This window comes from Drosophila montana, unplaced genomic scaffold (assembly GCF_035044405.1).
Source record: "Drosophila montana isolate Dmon_TW-CO22-7 unplaced genomic scaffold, ASM3504440v1 contig_1900_1, whole genome shotgun sequence".
Taxonomy (NCBI): Eukaryota; Metazoa; Arthropoda; class Insecta; order Diptera; family Drosophilidae; genus Drosophila; species Drosophila montana.
Window position 1 is genome coordinate 235,630 of NW_026996820.1, and position 12,413 is coordinate 248,042.

General features: G+C 37.2%; 2 protein-coding genes across 2 annotated transcripts in view; one reads left to right on the forward strand and one right to left on the reverse strand.

The window, feature by feature from the left end:
- The window catches only part of lobo (lost boys), a 35,419-nt gene extending 23,796 nt beyond the window's left edge, over positions 1-11,623 (reverse strand). Inside the window, exons 1-2 of the mRNA XM_064700786.1 lie at positions 11,078-11,623; positions 10,885-11,013 (exon numbers count right to left, since the gene is read on the reverse strand). Coding sequence (XP_064556856.1) covers positions 10,885-11,013; positions 11,078-11,491 — 543 coding nt within the window. The 5' untranslated portion in view covers positions 11,492-11,623. The remainder of the gene's footprint in view (positions 1-10,884; positions 11,014-11,077) is intronic.
- Positions 565-7,985, forward strand: dan (protein distal antenna). Its single transcript, XM_064700787.1, is given in 2 exon segments — positions 565-794; positions 5,371-7,985. A coding segment is annotated over 1 exon segment (2,466 nt). The 5' UTR covers positions 565-794; positions 5,371-5,423; the 3' UTR covers positions 7,890-7,985.
- Positions 11,624-12,413: the final 790 nt, after the last annotated feature.

Below are 12,413 nucleotides of genomic sequence, written 5' to 3' on the forward strand. Positions count from 1 at the left end.
TTAATCATTGTACATTGGGCTGTCACAGAAAACGGCCGCGAGTACGCCAACAGCAACAACGGGTAGAGAGCGAGAGAATTCTCAGCGGCAACGTCGTAAACATCCACACGCACACACAAACTTCAGAGCAAGGAAACAGAATAACGACAACAAAACTGACCATACGAGTGTAAACAAACGCGCACGTGTACTCATTCGCTCACTCACTCACACAGCCGTACGAACACACACATGCTTACGCACAAAGCCGCCGCGCTCAGGAGAAAATACTCGTGCCACGGAAATTCGCCGCGCTAAAATCAAAATTCGCTCACGATTTCTGCGCTCGCTGAGTCGCGGTAGTTTGTCGCCAGACGCTTGCTGTTTAGGTTCGCAGGACACTGGTAGACGGCATAGCGGTCATATCCTTTCGACAGCCGGTCACTCAACACGGTGTGCGTTGTCGCGGCTAATTTTCGCGATTTCGTTTGACATTCTCAGCTATCTACATAATATCGAAATATTTGCCAGTGTGGAAAATAATTTAGTTGGTTAACAGTGTTGTGCTTCCATTTTTAAAAAATATAATTACAATATTATATAAATTTGAGATAGAAACAAAAGCGAATTTTAGTAAAATTATTAACCAATTCAAACTTTTTAATTAATAAATTAATTAAACATATTAGGGAAGGCAAAACTTTAGTAAGATTCAGGCAAAGTGTTTTAACGCGAAAATAATAATTATTTTCTAAATCGCCGAGTGCAGTCGGTCGATTTCATAAACCTTTTTTCGCTAAGGTGTTAAAATAAAGGTTTGTATAAATTACAAGTTTAGTTTAATCGCAATATTATATATAATTTAAACTATATATAACTTTATATTGGATAATTGACTTGCATATTAGTACAAGTATATGCATAAGTGACAAGTTGTGGTAAAGTTATATCACGAGTCTTATACATTAGCTCTTCAGGTAAATGCTCTTCATTTCTCAGAATACATACGCTCCTAAGACATTCGGACTAAGTTTACACAAATCTTTATTTCAAAGTGAAGTTCTCTTTATTTTATAAATAAATTAACTTTTTTTAAGCTTACTAGGTTCTAGCAAGGGTTTTTAGGGTTTTAAACGAAAATGAATTAGATAATTTATGATGAACGCAAAAAAAACGACTAAATAAATATCACTTTCGTAATAGTATACCATTGTATTTTCATAGCATCAAGTTTCTTTGTCAAAAAATAGTTCCTTTGGATTTGTTAAGACTTTTCCGATGTTGGCTTAATAATTGAAAATTACAATTTAATATTTATGTTACTTGATTCAGATAGATTTGATAAATTTATTTTTGTTTACAGTCCCACCGCTAAGAGAGGCTACAACATACTTTCAAAAAATTCGATTGTTTATGTTTAATTGCGAACGGAATCGGGATAAGAAATCCAAAAATCATAATATTCTTCTCTCGCCTATGCGTGTCTGATAAGTATTCCGAATCAGAGTTGTTAAGAAAAAAACGTTCTCTTATAGTTCAGTACATATAGACAGACAGACAGAGAGGTGGACGAACGTTCCCACATCGATTTGGCTCGTTGTCCTCAATGATAATATATGGTTATGTCGGATATGCCCTCTTCTCTTTGTTTCATATACTCGTATTTTCATTTGATCCTTTTTACTCATTTTATGAATACTGGATAGAAAGGTTTGTAGCCCGTCAATGTAAAACCAACTTAAAACAGGTTGGCCCCCGGCAATAAAAAATGTGGACGTGCCCAAAAATTTTGATGCCATCTTTCAAGGAGATAATCCTCTTATAATGCAAATGAGAAGTAGTTTAGCTTACAATGATGAAAGATCAGTAATTTTCTCTGTACTGCAGTCGATGAGTGAGAATCCAAAGTCCCATTAATAGTCTATTACCTTACCTTACCTTATTACCTTACGTAAACCTTAAAGATTGCAATTTGTGGGAGCGAAAGAGACATTTGCTGAATCTTAAAACACTATGCGTCGCGGATAATTGTAACATATTCATATATTTATGTGCTAGATTTAATGTTGTTAAAAACACGTTATGATGATATCAGAAAGGCATTGAACAATTTTATTAATATTGTAATAAAGAATATTCTTCTTAAAACATTGAGTTATTTGGATTTCTGAGACTGCCTGATGACGATATACAATTTACACAGCCTTACAGATATATACATACATACATAATAACACACAAAGGCACTATAATTCAGAATATTCATTACCCTTACAAATAATATAAAACCTTTATTGTTGAATTACATTTGATATGGTATTCTAATGTGTGAATATGCCAAAAAGTACCCTCGAGTTTTTTATATTTTGAGGGATGTAGAATAGGTACTAAAAATTGTACATAAAAAAATAATAATCAACTTTGACCCTGAACCGGCCACCTTAATATTAGGGCGTATACTATTCGAGAATCTAGAAACTGTAAACAGAATGGACTATATGTACATATATACTATATATACTATATATACAGAATCAGAATGTGAGTGTTAAACTGCATTCGATTTGTGATTCAAACATTTAATAGTAGTCCATAACGATGTCACGGAAGCCAATGAGCTAAAGCAAAAAAAAAACTCTCAATAGTTATAATGAGCAAAACACGCGAAATAGAAAATCGTGTAACAAGTAAAACGCTCCTATTGCTGTAGTTACACACTACTCATTGCTTTAATTTTGCCGACCTCCAACAGGTGATTCCCACACACACTAGCACATAATATATACTATCTCCACTTGGTGGCAGCAGACAAAACAACATTTTTTTGGTATTACTCTTTAAGCCATTTTATTCTTTTATGTATTAACCCAAACAGACAATAACAAACACACGCACACACATACACACACACGAAAAAATTCGTATCCTACAGTATTGTTCCCACCATTTGCACATACTTATCCACAAATGTATTAGTACACTCCGAGTAGTTTCTGTCGTTGACCTGCATTCACCAGACTGTGCTGTGCCATGTCTCCCACCTCCTACAATCCCAGTGAGAATCTGTGTCTGAATGGGTTCGATACGAGGCCAAAGCGACGATAAAAATAGTAAATACAATAAAAATTATAATTGTATATAGGAAAATCACAAGCTTTAACACACACTGACACACAAAAAGCCGGCCGGCCATTATATTTGTATGTATGTTAGGAGTATGTAAGAAACGTTAGTGTTCACGTATGTAACCGAGTGTGGTGGTCTACAGGAGCTCTAGACACATTCACAGACGAACTCTGGCACTCACTTATACAGACAAACATAGACAAACTTGCTGTAATTCTTTTATATACACATATATTTCTTTCATCTTTTTCTGTTGTTACCAGTTTTTTTCATATACTGTCCCAGTTCAGTTCGTGAAAAGTTTAATGGCACGCTGGGACTGCTCGAAAGAGAAAGTACAAATTCTTTTACTTTAGCCTTTGCCACAGCATGCGGAATGGTAAAAGACCTTGCAATTTTTATACAGCTGTAAAGTTTTATTCGATGTGTTTTAGTGGCATGTGGGCAGCGATACAGCCATTGGTTATGAGCCTCCATGTCTGTGTGTGCACATAAATATATACATATGTTCACATCGGCAGGTTGTTGAAATGGAGGTTAAGGACATAAACATGTGTAAATAAGCCGCTAACATTAGCGGCAAATCCTGTCAAATTAGAACAGCTATTTAATTCGAATTGGCCAAATATATATGTACACGTAAATGTATTTAATTTATGAATGTACACAAATATATGTAGAAAAATAACAAATGATATGGCAAAACTATTGACTGACTTTGTAGCGAACTCAGTTGATAACAAAATGCACTTATTTAATTTGCAGGAGACTTCAAATTAACAAATTTATTGAAATTCCTACAAATAAATATGTCCGTCTTACATGTACATTTATATATGTAATTAACTAAGTTGCATACGGAAGGCAAGGACTGCAGCTTCTTGTGAGCAGACCTATTGATACTCTTCGACTTCGTGTCCCTCTCTTAAGCAAAGCTCTCTTTACATTTCAACTCTTTGTTCACTTTATCGCATTTAGACTCACACACACATACACGCCAAGTGCCGTCTTGCTTCTCAAACTTTTGTTTTTCACGTATGTTGTGTGGCTTTGTGTACACCAAAAGAAAGAAATCATGTGTCAGTCATGCGCAAAACGTGTTTTACATTTTAAAATCGCGTGTCTCGCTCCTTCAAATAGGAATAGCAGCGGACAAGCTCCTTTGCATTCCTCGCACTTCCACTTGTTAACTGAGACGAAGGCGGAGCATACTGTCATTCGCTTTTCTGCCAAGATACCGACGGCCTGCCATCATTTCGAGTCTTACCTATAACCACTTAAGGCTTGGATTACGAACGGAGGTTTCAGACCTGGCTTGGAAGCAGCTCTCATTCTCAACTCAGCTGGTGTTCCCGATGCACCTGATGCTGCTACTGATGCTACTACTGGGAGGGGGAAACGCAACAGGCTGTAACTGATTGAGCATGGGGTCACTGCTACTGGATGGGGATGTTTTTGGCCAGCAAGCGAGAGCTTCCCACGTAAAACTTGATGTCGTTGTCGTACTCCGTATGCACGAAGGCAGGTAAACAAGTTATAAATCGTGTGCCTCGTGCGCTCGGCTCCAACTCGTGAAGCAGCCGATGACGACGGTGTTGTTGGCGAATGGTTTTTCTTGTTGCTTATTCGTAGATTCTCGCGGCTCTATGTCTGTGTGCTGCAATTTCGAGCAGGCGCGAACTCAACGCACCAATTAGCATATTCCATTGTCTCTATGTGTGTGTAAGTAGATATGTCTCCCAGGCCTTTTCATTTTTGGCATTCCTGCGACCTCGTCGTCGTCGTGAAATGGCTTTTTAGTGGCATGGGGGCGTGCCACAGCTCATTTCGCCGTGAAGATACAGCGCTGAAGCGGTATGAGAATATTTGATGTCTGTATTGGTATGTGCGAGTGCTCAACTTTGCATGCATTTGTATATAATAAATATGCGGGTGTGTGTGCGGTTTATTTACATCTACCTCGCGAGTTGTCCGTAAAACTTTAAAACGCGACGCGATTTTATTGGAGCTTCGTGCGAACGTGCGACTCGCTCTTGCCTTCCACACGATGCCACAACAACCCCAGTAGAAAGTACATGGCGCGCGCACAGAACATTCGTTCCACATATGTATATGGCATGTAGTTGCTCCTGGCGAATGGAAACGCATTATTTTGGTTATGTGTTGCATTCATTATATGCGTACTGTGGATGCGTATGCATATTAAGTGTGTCACAGCCACTGTAATTAATTTAAACTTTTTTTGTATCTTGTTCTTTCTTGCAGAAACCAAACTGTTTGATAACGGCTTGAAGTTGGATATTTCCAGCTATTCCCACATGAACATACGCATGGGCACAAAGGGCAAGCGACCGTTGCGTAGCTTGACCCCCAGGGATAAAATTCATGCGATTCAACGTATCCACGATGGTGAATCCAAAGCGTCGGTGGCCAGGGATATAGGTGTACCCGAATCGACTCTACGTGGTTGGTGCAAGAATGAGGACAAGCTACGGTTTATGTCCCGCCAATCAGCAGCTGACAAGATGTGCGCCGATTCTTTAGTGGATAAATTGGATGGTTCTGCGGGTATATTAGGGCCACCTGAAAAGCGCCAGCGATTAGACAACACTCTGCCTCTAAATTTTTCTAATAAAATGAACTTTGATGAACTTGCCTTCAAGCGATCACCTCTTACTGGTTTGGACTATAGTACAAATAAAAGTCTATCAGACATGAGCTATAACGGACTACCAGTTGATTATGTGGGCTTTAACGGAGCGATCAAAAACAAAGTTTTTGGTGCAGATATATCCCGGTCTGGTCCTGCTGATCCATCGTTAAATGCCATAAGCCCTCTTTCGAGTCTCACACATCTGTCGGGTCTCACCGGCATATCTCAGTCTCCGCTAGCTATCAGTTTTAATGAGCTGACCTCAAATCTAAATCTGCTGGCTCAGCTTAACCCCGGCTTAGCAGCTATGTCAGGATTAAATAGCTTTGCAGCGACAGCTAACACATTGCGTAATACAACAAAAACTAATGTTCAGTCACAGCCACAACTGCAGAGTCCGCGAAGCGAAAACGGCGATCGGGACCGGACTCCAGCGCTGTCCGTCAAGAATTGGGCAAAACAAAAGCCACCTGGTCCTATGTCAACCACTGGAGACTGTGACATAAAAAGCGGAAACATAAAGAGTCCGAGTCCGTCGCTTGCGCCTTCACTGGTTGGTTGTGTAGCACCGCTGTCAGGTCTACCTGATGATCCTCTGCTCTACTGGCTTAAATCCCAGCAGGCAATGCTGGGACTAAACAGTCTGTACCCACCTCCAGTGGCAATAGGTGTTACAAGCCCACCAATACGCTCCTCAACCCCACAACAGATAAATCAATATTCCAACACTCCCCCCGTTTCTTCGGCACCACTGGCTCCATCATCACCAGCAGCTAGAAGTTTGGATGACAAGAGTTCGGCGTGGTATAACTGGTGCAAAGCATTTGGAGCCAGTCTGCACTCACTCAATCCGAATGCTGCTACATTGGCAGCGCTTCAGGCAACTTCAATACAGCACCAAGCTTCGTTGACTACCGCAGAGGCCACGAATATAGAAGATATCGTAAAACAGCCGTACGACAACATTCTATATTCACAACTAACTAAAGAGACTGGATCGTCGTCGGCTCGAAGCCTGTCTTCTAACGAACAGAACCAAACTGAACAAAATGATTCGGCCACAGACCCAGTGGTAGACCCTGATGTAGAAAGCACCGGAAAACCTGAGGATTTGTCTGCTAAATCGGTTAAATCAACTAGCTCTACCCCTTGTCCGACCATGGCATCTCCGAATCTCGTTATTAGTAGCCGTGATCATACTCCAGAGCTTTGCACTGCGGTAAGCAGTCGATCGCCGTCAAATCCAGGTAGCACAGAGTTAAACAGCACCTCATGCAGCGCTGGTGAAGATTGCAAAAATGTTCTGAGCAATATACTGTATAAAATTGGGAGTATCAATGTAGATGCGTCACAAAACGCCACTACGCCTGTAAGTCCTGAATTGGGCTGTGAGTCAGAGGCAAGCTTCACTAGCGATACTCATCCCCATAATAATAATGATGTCAGTGCCAGTAACAACAATAATAACTCTAATAAAACAGACGAGGAAGAACGGGGCAAGTACGTGGACTATGCGACCGACATTGAAGAAGTAGAAGCCATAAGACACGGCGAAAAGTTCCTACAGTGGCTGGAAAACTGTAGTAATCCACGCGTTACAGCCGTTCAACTGATGCAACTTAGATTCCTGATTGCAGCTATCAAGTCAAGCAGTGATACACAAGCGGTTACCAGACCCGCTGTCACTTGCTCTGATGAAAATGAAGACAATTCTCATGAGGATGCAAGTAGAAACAAAACTCGTCGCCGTAAATAGGACAAGCCGAAGTTGGCACCTCTGGAGCCAGCCACGGATACTGTTAAAACTGCGAAGGAGCAGAAGAAAGAAATGATCGAAATAGATACCAAAGTACATGGCCAAGACTTGGGATGGAAGCAATCAAAGGTAGACCTAAGCTTTGCCAGCGGTATTGAATCGCCATTGTCCCTGCTAACAAGATGCCAGCAGTTTTCCCCAGCTGTTTACAAATCGTCTGCAACCCTGCTCAGCTCGTTGATGTTTCCGCCCTACGAATTTGTACACTGTGACCTCGATAATGACCCAGATGACTGCCAAATAACGGGCGAGTACCAACAGTCCGATGAACTCAGTTCGAGTAGTGACGAAAATGTACAGAATGACTTAGAATAAATGATTTCTTCCAACCTATTATATCAATGTATATGTATGTTCAAATTATAGAGTAGATCCTGAGCCAAAACTCACATTTTTATTGTGAATTTTACCATTTTTATTAGATAAGAGTAAAATGTTTCGTTTACATTTACAATTTGTAATGTCTTTCTAAATCCACTATAATTTATATTACCTTTTATGATAAGTAAGAAATAACATTTGTAAAAAATTAATATTTTTTCCATTGGAACACGCTTGATTTTTTTTCTTTTTAAACAAGTATTTAATGTTTTTATACAAATTAGAAAATTGTTAATTCATTCACTTTTTAGTTGAATATCTTAAGCTTATAAAACCATAAGGTGGAGACAGTCAATCATGTGGATTTGATATTATTAGTTACTTTTATTATTAATACTCATGCAAATACTGAATGAAAAAATGTGCTAATAAGAATTTTATCAATTTGAAATTCGTAAAATATTTAAATAAAATGAATTTATAAAAGTAGAAGTTTTAATTTTAACACCTTGTTTAATAAAACATTCGAATTAGACAATTTTTATAAAATGATTTGACTATTTCTTTTGGAGCATGGAACAATTTAGAAATAACAGCAATATATAAATATAAAGGGTAAGTATTCAATTTTGTAGAACACACCGAACAAGAAAAATATTAATTCAGGACAGAAATCGAAAATCAGTATGAGGAGCAGAAAGACCATATTTGGATTCATTAAGTTTGATATATTATATATATTATATATATTCCTATGTCCTGAACTCATTGAACATAGGTAAAAGGCTTTTGTGTCCGACTCCATAAAATATTTAAATATTCTTAATCAAGTCGATATAGTCATCTCCGTCTCTCCTCTGTATGTTTCTATTAAAACTAATTTCTTAGCTTTAATACTATCGTGTTGAAACTTAGCATGGGTGTAACAGTTGAAGGCTATACAGACACACAAAAGCAATAAGTAGGAAAATACTAGGTTTATATTGAAAAATTATTTCAAATAAATGCCTATTACCAAAACGACGAAAAATGTGTGCAAAGTATAAAAAATTGCTTGTTAAGCCAATAATTATGTGAGTGTCTGTGTGTAGGAACCGTCCGGATTGGAATTTCTTTGTATTAATGTGCTTGTTATATATGAGCCAAATCATTATCAATATCGTAGTAATGCGTAAGTGCTCGAATTATGAATTTTTGTATGAAAAATAAATATTATATTTTCCAAGATATATTTTCCAAAATCATTATATACGAGCTTCACCATTCTCACCTATCTGCGAGTCCGTGGGGTAAACGTCTACAAGGATATTAATTCAATTCACTGTATGGCTGTGAGATATTTAGCGTGACATCGCTGCATTTGTTGGTAGAATGCTGCGGGTATCCCCTAGTCGGGCACTCCCGAACAGAGCACTCTTACTTGTTTATACACTGAAACCTTTCAAAATGGGTAAGCTGGTTTTGTACAAATGAATTTAAGAGGTAGCATAGCATATTCGACCACAAAGTATAGTTAATCTAGCCATTTTTAACTATACGTATGTATGATAATGATTACGTCGATCTGAGAGCTAGAGACTAGAATGTTGAAAATTATGTTCTAGATTCTGCATTTTTAATTTTTTAAGGCGATGGCAAATAGTTCGGTTGGAATAAATTTTATTATTTCTGAATACTTATTATTTCCATAAAAAGTAAAAGTGAATTTTAGGTTACAGCTTGAGCAAGCGAGCGCGTTGCGCGAGCTGCTGCAGGTTTTGCTAGAAGAATGTTCAGGGAATACTCCAATCAAAAATCACTAAAACCTTTCAAAATAAGTTTGAGGGGTATCTGATCACCTTTAAACTCAAAAACATAACGTTTAATATACTGTGAAATACTCAGCTTTCTTGGTTTCTCAAATAGTTTAATTTGTGATAGTAATAATAATTATATAGGGTATTATTATCTTGCCAATTATTTTACCCACTTAATAAATAGATTCTTAATCACTATCAACAGCCGCGTCAGTTAAGCCATGTTAATTTAAAGGCTATCGTCATGAAAATTGGTATATGTCCGTTTTATAAAATTGATCTTTAATGGGAAAAAGTTATAGAATACAAGATTAAGATATTCGTTATATATCAATTGTACCAAGCAAGAAATGAACCCAACATCAAGTTATGAATCAATATTTTATCTTATACAGAAAAACCAGTCATTAATTAAGAATAGTGCTCTAGTCACATATTGCCAACTGAATACTTGTTTAATCAGTATAACATAGTTTAGGGCATAAGAATGGTTTTAAGGCTAACTACGAGAATTAACATTTCAGGGTTCACTTTCCAGTCTACAAGAAGACGGATTTATATAGGATAGAATTATTTAGTACATTAAAAACTTTAGAAACTCAAGATTTCCTTTGTCGGTTAAATATATTATACAGGTTTTTACAATGTGTTGAGTGTGTTGCATTCTTATATTGTAACATAGTTGATAGCCAAAAAACAAATCGTTTGACAACATTTTGGAAACGTTTAGATCGGTCGTAATATAAAAAGTTGTGCTGTACTTTGTTTCCTTAAAATCAATTTTAGTGTCGATTTTTTAACCTGTCAAATTCAATTCACAACAAAATTTTATGTTAGTTATATAAGCAAATTCAACTACGAGCAATGTAAAAGAGTTCTAAACAGAAAATGTAAATAATATTTTTGGGTCCTAAATAAAAGTGGGCGTTATTAATAATTTGACCTGGCCGATTGCACTGTTGATACTGATCAAGAAAATATATGACTATTTAACACCCTATTTTTGCCCAACTTCAAAATGAATATTATATATCGACTAAATTAGTTTTTATATCTAAGACAAGGAACTACACGATGAAATTAAATAAGCATGGTCCCAAAAGATGAATTATGCGAAACGTTATAACGCTTTCTTCTATCTTTCCAAATAGATTGCATTTGTATCAGTTTTGTATGAATCGGACTGGTCTTACCAAATTTGTTTGATCCTCCATTGGCTCATATTGAACAAAATCGGCCACAAATTTAGCAATTTCTTCAACACTTGAAATTAGCTCTGGATAAGCAAAAGCAGTCGGCCTTATTGTGGTGCATACGAACTTCTGGGAGTATATGTTTTAATTATCTTATATTGTCTAATAAATAAGTATTGTCCAAATAATTTACCTGTACTTTACATTCGTTAGGCAATGCCAGTACCATTGCACGTCGCCGGGGATGACTCAGAACAAACTGCTTGCGGAAATTTTCGGCATAGAGCAACAAGAGGCGCTCTTTTGAAGATAAAGTGTAGTATGATGGAGGAAAGCATTTGGGACTATCCTGGAATTCTTCAGTTGTCTCGGGAAATGATAGATCAATTCTTCCAATTTGAATCGCTGGGTCCCCTTCTGATAAACTTAATTCGCTTTCCACATATTCAAATTCACTTTCCTCTTCCTCCATCTCTTCTTCAAATCCATATGACATTTCCAGCTCTTTCGTTCGCCGTTCTTCGATTTCTTTTAGTTTGGCAGCATGTTTGTTCGGGTCTATAGTGCCCGAAAACTTCTTGTATTTTTGGAATAATACTTTTGGCATGTTTAAGCTGTTTTTCCTTTTGTGTTTTCTGTTCGCAATAAATTTTTGTTATGTTGCTATAACAACGTGGAAACATTTAATAGCGGAATAAATATATTTTTTTTTATATTCACTGCTCCGGTTATGTTTGACTAAAAAAGCGGAGTACACATATTTTTGAATGTATATATGTACATACATACATGTATAAATACATATAAAAGAGTTTTTCCTGACTGACTGATTGATGAGGTTAGGGTCAATTTATACTCCGTGTGCACTATGAGGACCATCGTTCAATATTTCTAGTCTCTAGCTCTTATAGGTTTTAACACGCTTAAATGCATATGAACAGACGGACGGACATGTCTAGATGATTCCCTTTGCCTGCTACAAACATATGCACAAAACTATTATAACCTTTTTACCAATTTTCAAATGGTTCAACCAAATAGTTGTGCTTTGCGAACGCATCCTCCTAATCCCGTGTGCCTTATATGTCTTAGTATCGGAATAGTACACGAGAACTCGCAGGTTCGCATCCAGCATCAATAAAAATAACAAAAAAGATAAGTGGGCAAAATAATAAATAGGTGTATAAACAGGAGTAATGTACATTCTTACAAGCATCCACCCTCTTGGCCACTGAAGGTGTGGCCTCTACCAAATAAAGATTCCGCCTACATACACATATACATACTATTTAAGATCTTCTATTGTCGTTAAAAAACAAACCAAAGCTAGAAACGTTTAATGCACGACAACTACATTTCTGCAAAGCTGCAATTGTCTTTCAAATTAACTTAACTAAATCTCATCTGCTTAATAAGCCTTCAAGTTGATTTCTTGTTCTTTAAAAAAGTCAATAGCACATAATTTTTATACCCTTGCAGAGGGTATTATAATATTGTTGTAAAATGGGTAACGCATAGGAGGACATCGT